The 20,609-nt window shown below is 40.6% G+C and overlaps 1 protein-coding gene across 1 annotated transcript; it reads right to left on the bottom strand.

Annotated features, from left to right (window-relative positions):
- Positions 1–18,455: 18,455 nt before the first annotated feature.
- Positions 18,456–19,141, bottom strand: LOC147626947 (uncharacterized). The gene has a single exon (XM_086816115.1). The coding sequence runs from the start codon at positions 19,105–19,107 to the stop codon at positions 18,496–18,498; it is 612 nt and encodes a 203-aa protein (XP_086672241.1). The 5' UTR covers positions 19,108–19,141; the 3' UTR covers positions 18,456–18,495.
- Between the last annotated feature and the right edge of the window lie 1,468 nt (positions 19,142–20,609).

A 20,609-nucleotide genomic window follows, 5' to 3' on the forward strand; every position in this document is an offset into this window, starting at 1 on the left:
ACCTCTCTCTCTCTCTCTCTCTCTCTCTCATATGTGTGGGTTCAAATGTAGCCAAGAGATACCTACATAGCATCCGCTCATATTCTTTGGCCAGATTAAACCAAGATCCCCCCCTACCATGTCTTGTGCACAAGCATAGAAGAATTCTCTATGGAAGGAAAATGCTAAATAGTAGGAGACTAATGTTAGAACAAAAAAAAAGATAAATGGAGATGCTAGGCTTTTCAAAAGGATGCATTGATACTTTCTAAGGTCATGCCAAATAATGTAGATAAAGAGCGCACAAAGAGGTTGCAACCATGATGTACAACCAACACATGATTTAGATGCGTACAACACATTCGTTTATTGGAATGAAATGTTGGTCCCTATTTTAAAGATGTACTGCCATTGGAAGCCATGGGAGTGTCTTTTTGAGCTATCCCATTGGGTGCCCTACCTTAGGGGTGTTGACAAGTGCGACTTTGCTTTTAGTTGGAAAAACTTGCAACTCACTACTAGATCTTACTGAAATTGAAACTTAATTATCTCTATCATTTCTCTGCAACCATAACTTGTTTATCTTTTCTGGCTCTACCCAACACTCCACACTCACAAACAAAGCCTCCCTACATAGGCATGCACTCCACAACACGATTCAAGAAAGTAACATGTGCAATCTCTTCTACATGTTTGAACATTTGATTCGTGGTGTTGTTGTCCATGATTTCTATTTTTAAAACGACCTCTACCTTGGCCTCTAGATGAACTTAAGTACTCCATGCATATATAGGAGGCTCTTAATCACCCTGTTCATGTATAAAAAGCCCATGCAATAATAATAGTGATTGCTTTTGCATACACACATCAGCATGTAAAGATTAGGAAAGATATACTATTTTTAGAGAAATTAAGAGTATAGTCCAAGAAAGAGAAATTTGAGAAACTCTCTTTCTAAAATAAAAAATTATGTATATTTCCGTGGTGGATCTTAAGGACATGCAAAGCCCATCCTAGGACTTGGGATAAAAGTCGAGCTTAAAGAATTTATGTGAACCTTTAGTCTTCAATAATTTTTGTGTCTAGAAATTAAGAGAGGAAGTTATAGAACATTGATGTATACCTTGGATTAATGTTAATGTTTAGCCCTTGGAATTGAGCAAAAAGGCTAAGAATGGTTTAATAAGAGGGAATGATCCCTAACAAGAAATTAGAAGTAGCATTTGGAGGTGCTATTGTAAGTTTTTAGTCCTTAGAGAAGGTTAATTCAAGATTTTCTCTAGACCCTAAGTGATATCTAATCAAGACTCTCATTTTAAAGATAAAAGACGTCTCAAAGCTAATGACAAAATTTGATGTAAATGGAGATTCTATTCAATACTTGCGAAAGTTCAATCAAGTTTGTGAAGCTCATGGGAGACTTGAAGACACAAAAAAAGAGAATTTGGTCTTTGTATTGAAGGCAAAGTAGGTCATTAGTTTAAATCACTAAATCTTGTAAAAAAGAGCACGTAGTACGAGATCTTGAGACACAACACAAATTTATAGTCTAGAATGCTCACTAAGTGGAGCCAAATGGAGCCCCATCACTAAAATTTACAACCTCAACAAGCAACAGATTGGACAATCTATTCGGGACTTCATTTACTAGAGCTGAATTTCTCCATTTAAGTTGCAATCCCTAAGAAAGGATCGACAACCTGCTACCCATTGATCGATTCATAATAAGTCTAAAGAGAGAGGCTTTATGACCATTTCGATAGGTCTAGGCACTACATCTTTTATAAATATTATTGTGAGGCAATAGACCACGTACACAATTTGCAAGAGAGGGATGTAGAAGTCACCCAAAAACCAAAAGATACTACGAGATGATATTATCAAAAGCCTCCACATAAAGAGGAGCCCAACCACCACAAGAGAGGGCTCTAGTCAAGGATATGAGCATTGATGAGTTGGTTGACAACTTGCTCAACCGATTGGGCCAACATTGGCAAGGCCAGCCAAGGCCACTTCCACAAGTCGGACACCCCGCATGAAATGCAGTGACTTATGTTGAGCCATTGGTACACCTTGATGAAATGCAATGACTTATGTTGAGTCATTGGTACACCTTGATGCAACAAACATCGAGGTAGCTTCTTGATGCCCTTCAATGGTCAAAACCCACAACTACATTCACTTGCCATGGAAGAGGCTCCTACTTCAAATCCCAGCGCGATTTATTTATTTTTTCCCCAAACAGTGGCTTCCATGAATACAAACAAGTCGTGGACCTGCGTGCTACCTGTGTGGCATAGAAAAGGGTTGTTAATGTTTTTAAATGTGTGTGTATCTCTTTCTATGATACACACTTACACATCTCTCTCTCTCTCTCTCTATATATATATATATATATATATTCATATATTCATATATAATAATTATATAATTGATTTATAAAAAGAGATATATATACCAACTATATTCATATATAATAATTATATAATTGATTTATAAAAAGAGATATATATAATAACTATATTTTTATTAGTTGTTGGAACTCTAACATGTCACTATTTTCACCACTAGTTTCTCCGAGTCGCAATTACAGTCACTGTATTTTGCTCAACCAACAAATCTGCACTGAATAAGCCTATCAAAACTAAAACTAAATCCAGTAACAAACATACATCACGGCACCACCTTTTCATGAACACAAACAATACGATGACCATTGCACAACTTAACATTTGATGCACACATTAAAGCATTATCTCATCAACAATAGCACCCTAAACTTAAGTTTGGTACATATATATATATATATATATATACAAATAAACTAAATGTAAGATTGTTTGACTTTTGATGCACACATTAAAGCATTATCCCATCACCAATAGCACCCTAAACATAATTTTGGTACATATACTTGAATAAACAAAATGTAAGATTGCTTATATTTACTACTACCATAATCATACAAGCACTATGAGAACTAAAATACTTCTCATTGTTGGTACTAAAGGAAACCTAACAAGATGGACTTTGGCATGACAACCTATGCTCCCACCATTTCCAAAGCATTTGTTACGCCTAATTGTTTTACTATTTGCTCCTTAGTCGACAAATACTCAAGTAATCTAGTGCTTGGTGCCACCTACCAAAATCCCTTACTAAGAGAGACCACCTAATACGCCTTCGCTACACTTTTTATGTATTATCACCTTAACCAATTCCTTTGTGGACTTTACCAGCTCTGCGAACTTCCTTCGTAAATTACACCAGCACAATAAGACTCAGTGCCCTTGCTCAAAGACTTTGAGAGTCTTGAATAAGAGAGCTATGTGACTTATGAGCAATATAATCCATTTGGACACCTATTCAAGACTTTGAGAGTCTTGAATAAGAGAGCTATGTGACTTATGAGCAATATAATCCATTTGGACATTTGAAACCATATGAGTCTTATGAGCAATATAATCCATCTTGACATCTGGAACATACCCAAACCATTGACTATGCCTCCTTTGGTCTCCTTGTTCAAAGACATGGTACAACAATGAGAAATAGACTATGCCTCCTTGTTTAAAGAGTCCTCACAAAAACATGGCACCATATGGGTCTTATGAAGAATATTATCCATATGAACATCCGAAATGTACCCAAACCATCGACTATGCCTTCTTGTTTTCCTTGTTCAAAGATATTATACAACAACAAGAAATAGACTATGCCTTCTAGTTTTCCTTGAAATCCATTACCGAATCTAGGCGGCTAGACCCTAATGTCATTTCTTATGGAGGCACATGCTACGAGTGCACATTTGAGATTCACAAGGATTGTCCGAACACAGTGATAACCCAACCCCCCACCCCCCCCCCCGGCACCCCGCCCCCCGGTGGCAAAAGCATTAGCCACCCCCAATGGAAAAATCATTAGCCACTTAGGGAGGCATATGGTACAAGTGCAGACTTGAAGATGCTTACACGGATTGTCCACAAACCTCCCAGTGGCAAAAAAATAAGCCACTTTGATGAGCCTTAATGTGTTGAGTGTAAAAGAAGAAATTGTTGTATAGTCCCCCTCAATGTGCCTTTATAAGGCTATAGGACAAGAGATAAAGGTGCAATTAAGGCTACAATCAAGTAGAAATATCAAGCTTCAACCTCAAGCAGCCAGCTAAAAGCAACTAGCTACAGCAACCAACTAGAGCAACTAGCTAAGAAGACTAAGGTGCAATCCCCAAAGAGGCTAATGTATCCCTAGAAAAAGCTAAAGGACCAAAACCAGAGGTCCAAAAGAAGAAACAATCAAAGATCATGTAGAAGTGGAATGTGTGATTAGTTGTTAAGGATGATAATGTCTTGACCATACAAAGTGGTTCAAGATGAGATATTTCAAGTTACCTCCCTTTGGGGAAACAACATAAGATATCTTAGTCTATCTAGATTTTGATAAAGGAAAGAAGCCAATTGACTATTATAAGCTTTCCAAGAAATTGTAAGAGTACCCCAACCCAGTGTTGGAGAAGGAAAGAACAACACAAGCTTAAGAGCTTGTAAGGAGGTACATGATAAACTAGAGCCAATTCTTAAGCAAGTGGTTGAGTACAAATCACTAACCATGCATGAGTGTTGGAGAAGGAAAGAACAACACAAGCTTAAGAGCTTGTAAGGAGGTACATGATAAACTAGAGCCAATTCTTAAGCAAGTGGTTGAGTGGTTGAGCAAGTGGTTGAGTATAAATCACTAACCATGCATGAGTGTATCCTAGACCTTATTCAAGAGATCCAATAATAAAACCATTAAGGGAATCTTGGATCCCGCCAAAATAAATGATGAGTCATCATTCTTAAAAGGTGTGAGAAAGAGCTCGCCAAAGGCCATGATGAGACCAATAACCTTGAGCATGTGGTTGAGTACAAACCACTAACCATGCCTAAGTATATCCTAAACCTTATTCAAGAAAAAATCATAGAATCATCAAGGTAACCTTACAGCTTGCCACCCAAAGGCCATGTACAGATGAGTGACAATTCTTAAAATTTGTGAGAAAGAGCCAGTTTTGAAGCCGTTGTGAGGATGCTGGGTGATGGCATCTATAACACCACCAGCAGTTCAGACACACAAGAAGAAAATGTAAAGAGATCTGAACTGCGGGACACCAAAATCCCAGCTCCAAGGGCACCAATACACTTCCTCCTGTCCTCAACCCTTCACCCGACACCTTCGAACAACTATTCACACCCATAACTGACCCAGCTGACTCCCTCTGAGTGACAGTCTGCTGGATGGAATCCTCCCCACCCATAACTGACCCGGCTGACTCCCTCTGATAGTCTGCTGACTTGAATCCTCCCCACCTGACACACAGCTAACTGTAACCGAATCAGAATGCTGATACTGACGTCGTCCAATATGAGTCCTTCAAGATCCTCTACTATCCTCTAGCATCAGCTAACCTGAGACCCACAACCCTAGGGCCTCACTGAACACTCTCCCGACCCTCTGCTAACCTACTCTTGACACCTGTCTCACTGATCTAACTAAACCAAACCTAGCTGCCCAAAACAGACTAAAATTTGACTCAAAAATATTCCTCTTATCCCCAATCATATAAATGACCTCCAGGCTCTCTAATCTTCCTCCAACATCAACTAACCACCTCAAGTTCTTACCCACAGAACCTCTCTGAACCATTGAGTTGCTCTCTACTAAACTATAGCTGACTCCAATCTGACTGTTCTTGACCAAACTGACTCAGCCGACTTTGCTGGATCAGATTTCCTCTCCTCTGTGTCCTTTGACACGTGTAGATACTGACAACACTCAAACCTCACAAGGATCCAACCCTATAAGCACTGCGCTGACTGTAGCCGACTCTGATACCCTTTCCCACTCAACTTTGCAATTATGACTATTGCTATAACTGGTTGAAATTCTGACAGTAAAAAAAAAACATAACTTTTCCCTTCAATCCAAATAGACCAAATCTACCCTTGTACACCTTCAGTTGACTCCTATTGTCCCTTAACTGATCCAAACTGATTAATCCTCGACCTGACATAGCCCTTAGCTGACACAGACCACCCAGTCCCCAATCTATTTTAAGACTGATTTTCGCCTACGTTCACATTGTTAGCCCCAAGTTCACAGGCTTCAAACAAGACCAAATATTTTCTTCAATAATGTCATCTGACTAATCCAGACACCCAGCTGACTCAGTCTGATTCAGCCCTTGCTAACTCAAAATCTAAGCTTTTTGATTCAGACTTGATTCATCATACCTTAGATACTTACACATATATTCTTTCAACAATATCAAACCAGACAACAAAAGTAAATCATGATCAATCCATTCATCCCAAAAAACATAAGGAGCCTCTTGCATATAGATGATAATTCATCCTAGCTCAACAACCCTGAGACCTGGGATATCAACATAAAAGGGAGAAAGCAACAAGAACAAGGGGGATCCACCACATAGGATTGTCTCAACGAGAGTTCTTCAAGCCTTTCCTTCAATTCCATAAGAACAAGTGTCTTTGAACATTGCAGCAACCCTCTGTAAGCTTCCGCCATCAAACACAACATAGAACAATTGAGAAAAGCCTTGGGTTGGGACTTAGTTCCAATAGAGATGCAACTTCAGAGCTCATAGGGCACCAATCTCCTACAAGACCGTGTATCTCCCTTGCATCCTCTGCTCTGGCTAAACCCAAGCTTTCTCAATCCTATCCTGTGTCGTCTCCCAAGCAAAACAATTCCCAACAAGCTTCCTCTCATATGCTACACAACAACCAAAACCCTTTGGCTCTCTCAACTCTCTTCTCTGCACCAACTCTCTCCCCAATGCTGCTCTTCTCTCTCTTACTCCTATTGCTCCCATGCACCTATCGCACATCCATGTTAACTACCCCACAACCATACTACTCATGCAGCAGTCCACTCCTCACTTAACTGCAAAAACTGGCAACAATAGTTGGCTCACTACTTGCAGGTGGCCATGAAACAACCCCTTCTTCCCTAAGGTTCCATACATATCCATCAAGCTTAGTTAGTTCTTGTGGTTGGGGTAGAAACTTCTATTGGCCTTTCTTTTTTCTTCATGACGACGCATTAACACTTGGCTGTCACCATGCATTGCTTTTGCCACCCAGGATCCACTTTACTCCATCTTATGTACATTTCATTTGCCTTTACATCATGTTTGGATTGGGCTCAGGATTCTCCTCACATATTTCCCAACCCCCTGGGTGAAACACTTTCAAGTGTTTCACAACACTCTTGTGTTTCAATTTCTTCCCTTCCAAAAACTACCCTATACAATTCCACTGACAGCATCAACAACAACATCCAACATATCGACACCATCCTGGATCAAAAGGGTACCACACCCTTCTACAAAACCATCTAATTGAACTGATCCACCCACGTGCAAACATTTTTGAAACAACCTCTGTGCTTTCCCCTATCAAATGGTTGCTCAATCCAAGAAAAATTACTCTCCAGCCTCCTCCTTGCCTCTCCATCCTTGTCAAATCTCAGCTCTTCATCCAACTCAAAACTCTTCTCAACTCTATGCACTATTATCAAGATTTCATAAGCCCATAGACCTCCTGGACCACAGGCCTCATCAAGCACCTGTTCAACATACTCGCCTGTCATTTGTCCCTGTAAAACACCTATACCATCATCAAATAAATCTCCTTTATCAAGCACAACCTTGCCATCATTTGAGATCTATTCATTTAGACCTCCTCTAGGAACCTTGGGCATAGACATAGTACTAAAAAAATATACGTAAGCATGATGATTCTCTTCTAGCATATAAGCCCTCTCAAACCATTTCTGTAAAAATAGAATCTGCATGAACACTATTACGTTCACTCTTCACAGCATTCAAGTCATCATCCAAGTCTTGGGTCTTTTTCAAACTCTCTGCATCATACAAAAAAAATGTCCCAACAACATCCTGAAAACTATCTTCTAGACAACCCAAATCAACAACCTGTTGCATCTCCTGGTCAGCATCCTCAGCTTCTTCACTCCATAGTCTGCTCATAGCATCCAAAAGTTCATCATCCACTGAAATACTCACATAGGCATCAACCTGCTCTCGACATCGCCTGGATCCACATATTTTTCAAACAAAGCAAAGACACCCTCCAAGGAGTCATCCAACAAAGCACATGTATCATTATCCACACCACTATCCATATACTCACGCACATGTAATTGTGCCGATTCATGCTAGCATCACCATCACCTGTGTCATATACACCTTCAACTGACTCCCATTGGCCCTTAACTGATCCAAACTAATTAATCCTCGACCTGACATAGCTCTCAGCTTCCTTACACAGACCACCCAGTCCCCAATCTATCAGACTGATTTCTACCTACGTTCAAAAATAATTAATCCTCGACCTGACATAGCCCTCAGCTTCCTTACACAGACCACCCAGTCCCCAATCTATCAGACTGATTTCTACCTACGTTCACAAGCTTCAAAAATAAGACCAAATCTTTTCTTTAATAACGTTATCTGACTGATCTATACACCACCAAAACTGACTCAGTCTGATTCAGCCAAAACTTGCTAACTCAAAATCTAAGCTTTCTGATTCAGACCCGATTCATCATACCTTAGATCCTCACTCACACATATATTCTTTCAACAATATCAAACTAGACAACAAAAGTAAAGCATAATTTCCCAAAAAACATAAGGAGCCTCTTGTATATAGATGATAATTTAGCTTGTCTCAACAACCCTGAGACCTGGGATATCAACAGAAAAGAGAGAAAGCAACCAGAACAAGGGGGATCAACCACATAGGATTGTCTCAATAAGAGTTCTTCAAGCCTTTCCTCCAATTCCACAAGAACAAGTATCTTTGAACACTACAACAACCCTCTGCCAAGCTTCCACCATCAAACATAGCATAGAACAAATGAGAAAAGCCTTGGGCTAGTAGACCAAGGTCCAACAGAGATGTAGATTCATAGGTCCTCAATGCCACTCTACTCTCTCTTGCTCCTATTTCTCCCATGCACTACTACTGCGCATCCCCATCAACTACCCCATGCACAACGACCCCTTCTTCCCTAAGGTTCCATACATATCTAGATGTCAGGTTTAGTCAATTCTTGTGGTTGGGGTGGACACTTCTATTGTCCTTTCTTTCTTTCTTCATGACGGCGCATTTCCACTTGGCTGTGCCATGCATTGCTTTTGCCACCTAGGATCCACTTTACTCCATCTTATGTACATTTCATTTGCCTTTACATCGTGTTTGGATTGGGCTCAGGATTCTCCTCACACCGTCAACTCCAAAACTGATGCAATCACGTTACACATTGTTAGATGTAAGACTCAGAGGAAGGTTGTAACTGCCTGGGCAACATAATAATTTCTATGAGGTAATCAATGATAGTTCACATTCCCTATAAAAATTGCCTCCAATTGGGAAAAATAATATTTTCTATGAGGTAAAGCACACATCCCCTATAAAAATTATAGGTCTAAGCCCACCACCTCACGTGAGTTCACATATCGTGTATGGGACATAGAAAGCCTCACAATCTTCTTGTCCTTAGAATTTTGAGTCCCAAATAAGCTCTCTTTTGCAAGGAAATTCTCAACTTTGGAGAGATTCACACAATTGTGGATGAATGAAAAATTAAGAGCCCATGTAGAAGAGCTAAAAGAGATAATCCATGCCACACTCCTTCAGAGCCAAAAACAAAGCACTCATCACAACATTTATAAAGGGAAGCAGATCACTTTAATTTTGGATGGGGGTGTTGCTGTCAACATAGGAATGTTGGGAGGCCTGGGAAGCCCATCACTTTTAGACACTAGTCTCGTGGTAGACACTAGTGTCTCGTGGTGGTAGACACGAGTCTCATGGTAGATACTAGTTGTGTGGACAACAAGCTTGCTAATGTGAACACAATAATACCTGTAGACACTAGTCTTGTGGAAGATACTAGTCTTGTGGTCAACAAGCTTGCCAATGTGAACACAACAATACCTTTGGCCATCCTTCTCAAGATGTCAAAATCAATAATTTTGGGTTGATCTTCCATCACTCATTCATGGTGATGGATTTTGGGAGAGGGAGAAGAGGACCTTACACCATGATCCTTGGAAGGCCTCCTTCCTCTTCATGGTGATGGATTTTTGAGAGAAAAGGATCTTGCACCATGATCCTTGGAAGGCCTCCTTCCTCTTTCATGGTGACGGATTTTTAAGAGAAGAGGATCTTACATATGATACTTGGAAGGCCTGCTTCCTCTTTCATGGTGACGGATTTTTAAGAGAAGAGGATCTTACACCATGAAAGAGGAAGGCCTCCTTCCTCTTTCATGGTGACGGATGTTTAAGAGAAGAGGATCTTACATCATGATACTTGGAAGGCCTGCTTCCTCTTCATGCCCCCTTTCCCTCATGTCCTTCTCTGTTCTTGCCTTTGCCCCACCTTCAACCCAATTTTGTTTAGCTCTCCTCCTCTTCTAGCACCTCTCCCCCCTCATGCCCTTCTCTGTTCTTGCCTTTGCCCCACCTTCATCCCAATTTTGTTTAGCTCTCCTCCTCTTCTAGCACCTCCCCCCCTCTCCAATTCCCCCCTCCATGTCCACTGCCCCCTTGGCCCGTCCTGGTGATCCAATCCAACTCAACTTTCCATTTGACTCACAAGTTCTCTAGCCTGATGGAGATGATGATTGCACCATCCCGTGTGGCATCCCTTTCTCAAGAATCCCTTGGCACCCCCCCTTGGGGGCCCCAATGGATTACAGCCTCTTTAGGTTCCTTCCAGTGGAGGCACAGTTAGTTCTCATCTACTATGGCTGTCCCCTCCTAGATGTGATTTTCCATCACTCCCAAGCTACCCCAGATGATGATACGATGATGTTTTTGTTCTCGTTCAATTTTGCCCTGATTAGCGCCAGTTGGATTATGGAACAAACACTCAGACCCCTCTCTTGGCATTTGGGAGGGGGGGACAGATAACTCATTGATGTTGCCACTTCTCACTTGGCTTGCATGAAGCTAGGGGGCTCATGCCTTTGGAAGCAAGATGGAGCTCTCGACTCTTCAAGACTAGAGGTGGTCTTGTTTGTTTTCTTACATTTGACACCATCAGTCCCTTTGATGTCGACATACCGCTATGCCCATAGAAGGGCTAAATCATGGTGAGCCTTCGTGGAGGGCAGAATCACTGACTCACATTCAACCACGCATAGATTGCAACTGCTCTCCTTCCAAACTGACTTCCAAAACCCTCCATAAAGAGGGTGCATGACCTCACTCCCCCATGCCTAGTTAATGAGGATTATCTCTTGGAACATGTATAGGGGGATGGAGATGGGCCCATCACTTTCGTGCACCTGAGAGAGGGGTTCTTCCCCATAAGATTCAGTGAGCATGGTTTGGGGCTCATTACTCCCATAAGAGCACCACTTATGGGGGGCTCATTGGATATTTTACTCCCAGAAGAGCACCACTTATTTTCCATTATATACCTCCTTCACATAGAGGGCCCCTGGTGCCTAAGCGTCAGAGGGTGTATGCATCCTTGACAGCTTGGTCCAACACATCGGGATTGGCACACATATAGAGGAGATATGGGAAACTCTCACCTTTACAGAGGGACTTTCTCTATGGCAGCGTAGTGGACGACAGACCTAGATGTGCGGGGCTTAGAGAGGTTGGATCGAAGTTATAGATTGTAATCTAGGACATATTCCTTGCATCAAGAGAGGAGCCTTTGCCTCCCTCTAGATAGAGGAGTAGACCCTGAATAGCCCATGGTGGTTGGAGACATAGATGGAGACAACCCATAAAAAGATATGCTCGATAGAGGAGAGGAGGGTGGGGTTCAATACCCTTACCTCCTTCTAGACCTGGGTAGGTCACGTGGGATTTCTTTGAGATTACAAGTCCTCACCACCATAGACATGTGTGTTCTGCAAACTGAGGAGGCCATATGGTCTGATAAAAAGATATGCTCGATAGATGAGAGGAGGGTGGGGTTCAACACCCTTACCTCCTACACCATGGTCACGTGGGATTTCTTCGAGATTATAGGCCCTTATCACCGCAGAGATGTGTAGTCTGTAAGCTGAGGAGGCCATATGGAACCATTGAGTCCGATCCCCCATTAAGGTAAGCAATTGCCAAGAGCTCTTCTCAGTCGGTTACACCCCCTAGGTCGAGGCAGTGAGAGAGATGGTGTGTAACCGGTTGCACACACAGGAGGTTGTCTCCCCCAGTCTCCTTGTAGCTAAGGCGATGAGGGCATGCCCTTTGACTGTCTCACTACTGGACTGCTATAGTTTACACCCCACTTTCATCTATGAGGAGAAGGTCATGTTTCAAAGAATTGGTTTGGTATATGAGCATGTAAATTTAGCCCTCCGGCCTACTAATTTTTGATTAATATAAGGATCTCTTAAAAAAAACAATGGTGAAGATGAGGACCTAGAATATGAGCATGAGGACTCACAATATTGGATTCACACTTTATGGACACCCTTCCCTAGAACCTTGGGACAAGATTTGCATGGTTGGATGGGATAGAGATCACATCCATGTACATGCTTAGTGTAGCATCCCCGCCTAGGAGCTTATAGTGTGGCAATAAACTAGCGACTCATCTAGAAAAAATTCCTCATTTTCTTCTTTTATCATATGCATTGAGCTCTATATACAAAGGATATGTAAGTATAGAGATCTATTCTCTTACGTGTAAGAGCTCTATGCATAAGGCACTCTTATGCATTAAGCATGCATAGAGATTTATGCATAAGCGCTCTTATACATTGAGCTCCATACCCTTATGCCTAGAGCTTATGTATAGAGATTTTTGCTCTTATGCCAAAGAGCTTATGTATTAGAGTTTATGAATAGATCCATAAGCTCTTTTTTTCTTACATTCCATACAAGCTTAGGCATATATTTCTTTCGTATATAAGATTTTGCATAAGAACTCTATGTAAGTAGAGAGCCTACCACATAAATCCTAAGTATGGATAAATGGTTATCAATGATTTTATGTGATTGAGCATAAGAAATCTAAGTAGAGAGCCTACCACATAAAATCCCAAGTATGGACAAATGGTTATCAAGGACAAATGGTTATCAATGATTATATGCGATTGAGCATAGTGATTGTTTCCAAAAAGAATAGAGAGTCTAGAGTGTGCATTAAACTTAAAAGGTCAATGCCTCCACATCGGTTGACGATCACTATCTAGCATCGATGCCACATCGATGCCACATCGACGATCACTATTTGCTACCATGCAAGCATAATGATCATTTCCAAAAAGAATATAAATTCTATAGTGTGTATTAACCTTAAAAGTTCAATGCTGCCACATCGGTGATCACTACATCTGATCATAATCTACTATTGCTCCACATCAACAATCACTATATCCGATCACTATCTACTATTGCCTGCCACATCGGCAATCATTAATTATAGCTTCTTGGATGGCTTCTCATTGATCCAAAAAATCAATACAAGATTTTGTTATGGAATGGGAAACCTACACATATTGGATCATGACTTGCATCATGCCATTTGGCTTGACCAATTCCCCTGCCACTTTTTAATGCTTAATGTGTATAGCCTTTATCAGAAGATCCTAGAGATATTTTATACTACCTTTGCATGCACTCAAAGTGAAAAGAAAAGGTGGCATACCTTAGGTAGTTTTTAAAGAGGTCGCAATCATTTTACCCACTCAAATCCTAATTTTGGTTTAAACATGGAGTCATCCTTTGACACATTCTCCCCAAGAATGGAATTTCCACATATAAGAATAAGATTTGTGTGACCTTGGAGTTGCCACCACAAACTATAAGAGGATACAAAGATTCATGGGTCATGTAAGGTATTATAGAAGCTTCATGTTCTTGTATATATGCCATACCTTTGTACAAAATGTTAATTGTCTTTGACTAAACAAATAAATATCAATGGGCATGTGAAAAACTAGAGAAGGCATTATCAAGTGTAGCACCATGACTTCTTTTGCTACTAGCAGTCAATCCAATGATGGTGAACACAATTACACCCAACAAAGAGAGAGGGTTTAGCCATGCTATATGCTATAAATAAGTATATACATTATCTCTTGACTACCAAGTTTATATTTTTTGAGAAAGGGGTCATTGGCATGCCCATCACATTTCTAAAATTACAAATACAGAATCCCCTCTAGGAGTGGGGATTATGATCTTACCAATGCTCCTTTGTTCAACCTTGACAATGTACTAAAGTGGAGCAAAGATGTCTCCCACATTCTTGCTAATAATGATCTTGTAACAATAGACCATGGACAAGACTAGATGCCTGATCAATAAGGCAACATCCTGTTAGTTGATAGTGAAAATGCTTTATAAAGAAGGGTCAATACATGCATAATAAGGAAATGTGTTCATGACAAGGCTAATTTCGTTGACGTGATTGACAAGCCTATTTTGGCATCACCGAAGGACAATTCACATCAATAAACACAACTTGTAAGGTTCTCAAAGCTAACCTATGGTGGCCTTTACTCTTTGGAGATGCAATAGAGTTCATTAAATGCTGCAATGAATGCCAAAGGTTTTCCATGGTCTAAGAGAAGTATCACATGCCCCTGAGCCAGTAATTTCAAAACAACCATTTAAGCCCAATCACTGAGGGAACCTAGGTGTGCTATATTGGGATGAGGTTAAAGCTACAAAAAAGTAGGTGTGAGATCTACCGTAAAGTTCCTTTACAAAAAAGTGTATAGTAGTTTCAATTGCTCACTAGAAATAGTTGAAATGAAGCAACACATTTTGTAAATGAAGTCCTTGCTCAAGGAATTCCGTGTTGTGCACCAAAAAACACATTACTATCAAACGAGAAAATGGTCAAGACAAAAGCATAAATAAAAAGTTGTGTGTAGGTCAGGTGGTAGACTTCTACTGGATTATAGACATGGACCTAGCTTTTGACAATTAGGGGTTTTATGAGGAGGTAACCTTTCTCCAACTCCTTTCTGTGCATAAGATTCACATCCCGTCATTTTTAGAGAACTTAGGGAATTTTGAATCCCTAAGATCTTAGGATTGTTAGGGACCTTAGGGATTTTTGAATCATATCAAGTTAAAGGAAATGAGACTTTTGAGAGGTAAACACGTGTAAATAAACTTGTTTAGAGTGGTTTTTAAAAAAGGCTTACAATTCTAAATCGTGTTTAAATTTGTTGTTGAACTTTGAAATATGGTACGAGCTGCTAAAAGTAATTCTAGTGGAGCAATCCATGATGACCTTTATGACTAATTACATGGTACCCAGCCCCCAATGTTAGAGAAACCTTGGAAGAGTGGCTAGCCCCTTGAAATTTCCTCAAATATTACTTTGAACTAGCTAGGTATACTGAAAGGAGAAAATCTACAATGGCAAAGCTAAAGCTTTGTGGCCCCATGAAGACCTAGTGAAAGTTCACCATCCATGCCAAACATGTGGCCTCAATGAGAACACACTCACTTGGGACCAAATCAAAGAGATCCTAAAGGAGCGTTACTGGATGGCCACTTTGAGCTTAAGAAGAATGGAGTCCTTTTTGGATTGTCAAAATGAAGGTAAAGTCCCTTGGATGTTTACCATTTAGAATTTTTCCACCTTACAAGCCATAATCAGCTCCTTTTGTGAACTCTCGACCCAATCCCTGAGGCAAGGAAAAGTTGAGTGTGGTTTATGCTATCACGCTCAAAGAATCGGCTCACATCCATTGTGGATGTGGAATCCCATGGGCCTAACAAGGAATACTCTATCCATCGAGTTTTTGGCTGCTTTATGAGGCAAAGGTTTTCACCTTCTCAATTTAGCTCTCATTTCTTTATCTCCCCTAAATGTCTTGAAGTGCTTTTTAAATGTCTAGTAGGCATATGAAAATTTCTAACTTAGAAACCAATGAGGTTTCTTTTCTTCTTAACAGGTTACCCAACCTTGCAAGCTTTTAAATTCATTACCCTATGTGCTCTTGATGGTATTCTAGATATGGATTGGATCAAAAGGAATGATGCGGATATCCATTGCAAGCTTGGCCTTATTATTTTCTTTTATACTTTACAAAATAAAGTATCAAGAATGTGCTAGTTTAAAAGGAATGATGTGGATATCCATTGCAAGAATAGCCTTATTACTTTCCTTGATACCTTAAGGAATCCAAGGTAAATCTCCCTTGTGTGTCGTTAAAGCTTCTCGGCTTATTAAAGGGCTTTCCAAGGGGCTTTCTATTTTGTACTCTAGCTGAATAAATCTAAGGTGGAACCTAAAGGTTTTGAACCAGTCTGGCTTAAGGAGTATGTGATGTATTTCCAGAGGATCTCAGAGAGAGGAGAGGTTGGTCATGAGATTGAGCTTGAACCATGCTCTCAACCTGCTAGCAAGAAGAGCTTATAAGATTTCAGTTCCTGGAGAAGCAATTGAGCTCAAGAAGCAACTCTCTAAGCTTATGGAACAAGGGTACATCCAACCAAGTGTTTCGTCATCGAATGCTCCCATTCTCTTTTAGAAAAAGGATAGAACCAATCTTGAGACTATGTGTGGAATACAAGTGTTTTGTCATGGGGTGCTCCCATTTTCTTTCAAAAAAAGGAGGAGGGAACCTTGAGACTATGTGTGGATTACCAAGGTCTCAATCAATGCACCATCAAGAACTCCCCACATTGACGAGCTCTTGGATAGGCTCTATGGCTCCAAGTACTTCACAAAGATTGATCTAAAGTCTGGCTACTATCAAATTCACATTCAAGAAGAAGATATCCTGAAGACTACCTTAAATTCTTGTTGCTATGGGCATTATGAATTAAAGGTGATGCCCTTTGGTTTAACTAAGGCTCATATAGAATAATGTTAGATGTTTTTAGAGAATAGCTTGATGAGTTCGTGTTTGTGTTCTTTGATGACATCCTTGTGTATTCTAAGGATGAGAAAGAGCTTGAGATTCACGTAAGGCAAGTCCTTGACACTTGCCGCAAAGCACAAGCTATATGTCAGAAAAGGTAACTGCACCTTCTTTGTTGATAAGGTTGGTTATCTAGGCCTTGTCGTCTCTTATGAAGGCTTGTCTCCAAACCCGTCCAAGATCCACGTAATCATCATCTTGGTCAACTTCATAGCTTCTTAGCTTCTTGGGTTCGACATGATGGTATAGAATCTTTGTTGAAGAATATGCCAAATTGCCTCTCCCCTCATCTCTACCCTTTCAATGGACCTGAGAGTACCAAAGCATTTTTGAAAAGCTTAAGATTTCTCTTGCCTGCCATCCAGTATTAATGCTTCTTGATTTTAATAGGCCATTTGAGGTGGTTACCAATGCGAGTGGTTCTGCCAATTGAGTTGTCTTGTGCAAGATGGCCACCCGGTCACCTATGAGTTCCAAAAGCATCATCCTCCTCGAAAAGAATTATCACTCACAATCTTGAACTTTTGATTGTGGTGCATGCATTGAGATTATGGAGACATTACCTCCTATTAGGTCAAAGGTTCCAATTTGTATGACTGATCACAAGAGCTTGAAGTGAATCTTCACCCATCCAAAGCTCGACACGAGGCAAAGGAGATGGGTTGAGCTCTGTCAAAAAATGTTATTTTTGTCAAAGTTATTTCAAGGTTTAAGTGGTATGGATGCTTTTGAATAAAATCAATTTTCTAGATTAACAAAGGAGTGTGTATGTAAACGTTAGTTGACGGTTGGAATTAACATTATCGAAGTTTATTAAAAATCAATCGATACCTATGTTCCGAGAAAGAAAGAGTGTGTGAGTACGTGAAATAAATTTTCAATACCATGCCACTGCAATCTATCATGTTGAAAGCTAATTATATTTATCAATTAATCTTGAATAGAGCCAATAATCTGATGCTTCCACACATGGGAAATAAGAATTGATGAGACCAATGATTGACTAAACTTCAAGCGTCATGGAGTAAGATTGAGGGAAAGCATGGTGGTAGACATACTGACCGAGGTCGAGTCCCATGCTTTTTATTGTGAATATGGTTATTTTTAAAGCTTGGATTAGAAGTTATCGTATTGACATGATGTACAACCGATGAGACCACATTAGGCATGAGTCTCTACAATTGAGTACTGTGTTTATATGCAATGTGCACAACATTCACAAAGAGATGGTGGAAGTGTTCCAGTGCCTTCTTGAAGTCGTGGGATGTGTTTATATGGCAATGTGCACAACATTCACAAAGAGATGGTGGAAGTGTTCGAGTGCCTCCTTGAAGTCGTGGGATCTAATCTCCTCGGATGAAACAGGGAGGCACCTAGTTGTAGGTTGTGTGTATTCAATTCAAGTTATCTCAAAAACAAAAACAAAGAGATGTCACCATGCTTCCTTCAGCCACTATAATACAGTAACCACAGCAAACCCAAGAAAAAGTACTAAAATATGAGGATGAACACACCACATCAAGATATCATTCAACGACGAAGGGCTTGGCAAATATTTCCCATCAAATCTTACACAGGAGGCGTATTCTTGAAAACTGCATCAGAGAGCTGAGCCAGCAGTGCATTTACAGTGAGCAATACAAGAGAGGATCCAACGATGATGCTCATGACTACGCCTGTGGTGCCCAAAACCTTCTGAAGCGAGGGCCACTCGATGAGCCGCGTCTCTTCTAGAACTCCTCTCCAGAACTCTTCTGTCTTGGAGGGTTCCTCTTTACCTGCAGCTACCCTTTCCTGCCTCATCTGGCTCAGAGCTTTGCCGAGGTTCTCTTGCTCTGTGATTTCTGCAGACACCGACTCCTTTGAACCTTCTTCCTGTTCTCCTTCTGGCGATGGTGGATCCACGTCTGCGGTAGTGCTGGTGCTAGTTGTAGAATCCCCCTCTACCGCACGGCATACCAAGTGCCCCCCACTCACTGATGAATTAGGGTTTGCAGAAACTTGCAGAGACGAAAAGGGGCAGACGAGAGAGTGGATGCTTGGAGATGGTGGTGCAGTGGTAGAGAGGCAAGAATATGGTCTAAAGTAAGTGGTAGAGATCGCTCTGCGAGAAGGGAGAGAGAGAGAAGAAGTGCAACCCCCCACGAACGTCCTCGTACAGGAGGCCATCTCCATAGCCATAGCTACAAATGCTGTGCTGTAGTGCAAGAGATGCTTTTAAGCCTTTTTCACACTCGGAAGTCGGATGAGGCCCTGGGCGGGGCACGTCCGCCCAAAACATATGGCAATTACTTTACCAAAGAAGGTTGGTTACTCTTGGGGGTGGGGACAATATCCGGGTGGATAAGGTGGCACCCTCTTTTTCCTCTCCGGATGCATAGGTTCAATTCTCGCCACCCCTCCCCCTCACTCCACAAAAGGGTGAACGAACTGTTGGGGGTGTACCCTGTGCTGGAAAAAAAAAAACAAAAAGGTTACTCCTTGTGACATGTTCAAAGGAACAGACATTTCAAAATATTCTCTCATAGATGTCCCCCAAACCATATGGATTCTCACATGTGCCCCTTGCTCTCTGGTGTGCCCCCAACAAAAGGCCCCTCGTAGCCAATGCATGATCCACTTACCAACAGCGTCCTGTTGCATTGATTTAACAAAGTCGTGGAAAAAGGGAAGGCATCATTACTACTCATTTTTAATTAGATAGTTGTTGCAGCACTATATACATTAGGCCATTTTTAGCTATGCTTGTGAAGTCGTTTAGTAAACCAACAAATTAGGGATCGTAATTTCTTGACTAGCTAAGTTACATGCAAGATGCACCACCTCTTACTCTATCTTTCTACTCTTCTAGAATTGATGGGCAATTAATAGGCATGCCTAAACATGTACACCACACTTCCAACATCGGCTTGGACACCCACTTTAAATGAGGGATCAATCTAATTCAATCTCTCACTAAATACTCAATTCTTAGTCCCTTTTTCAATTCCCTCAAAATGTTCATTTTTTATTTTTGCTTCTTTAGTTTAAGGTTTCAAGTTTTGTTTTTCTTTGCTTAGGGTTTTAATTTTGAATTTTCTTGCTTAGGGTTTGCGTGCATGAGTTTGAGGGTTGCTAGATTTAAGGGAAAGTTTAGGAATTTGGTTTTGAGGATCATAGCTTCTACTACATTCTTTGATTATTGCTTCAGTGTTTCAAACAAAACTATTAGGGTTTGTAATTTGGTTTTAGGTACTTATTATTTGGGATTAGGGACTAATGAATTAGGGGAGTTGAGGATTTAGGGAATTTGAGGAATCTAGGTATTTTTGAATTGACATTTGCCAGGATATAGGGATACCCTTGTGAGCCAAAATCCTTAAGCCCTTTGAGCCTTCTACTCTGGTCTTATATGCATTCCATATGGTAAGCCACTTCTTAGAATAAAAGGTGGAGCCCTTGTGAGAGCCAAAATCTTTATGCCCTTTGAGCCTTCTACTGTGGTCTTATATGCATTCAATATGTTCTCATATGGATATAATCTATGATTACATTAAGATTCATTATGCCCTTTGAGCATTCTATCCTAGTCTTATATGCATTTGGATATAATCTACGATAACATTGTGATTGTTAATGTAAAGAGAATGTGGGGGAGAGGGAGAGCTTCAAACCGTAGCAAGCAAACACACACATACACAAGA

This window comes from Cibotium barometz, chromosome 21 (genome assembly GCF_041138505.1).
Source record: "Cibotium barometz isolate CiBa-2024 chromosome 21, ASM4113850v1, whole genome shotgun sequence".
Taxonomy (NCBI): Eukaryota; Viridiplantae; Streptophyta; class Polypodiopsida; order Cyatheales; family Cibotiaceae; genus Cibotium; species Cibotium barometz.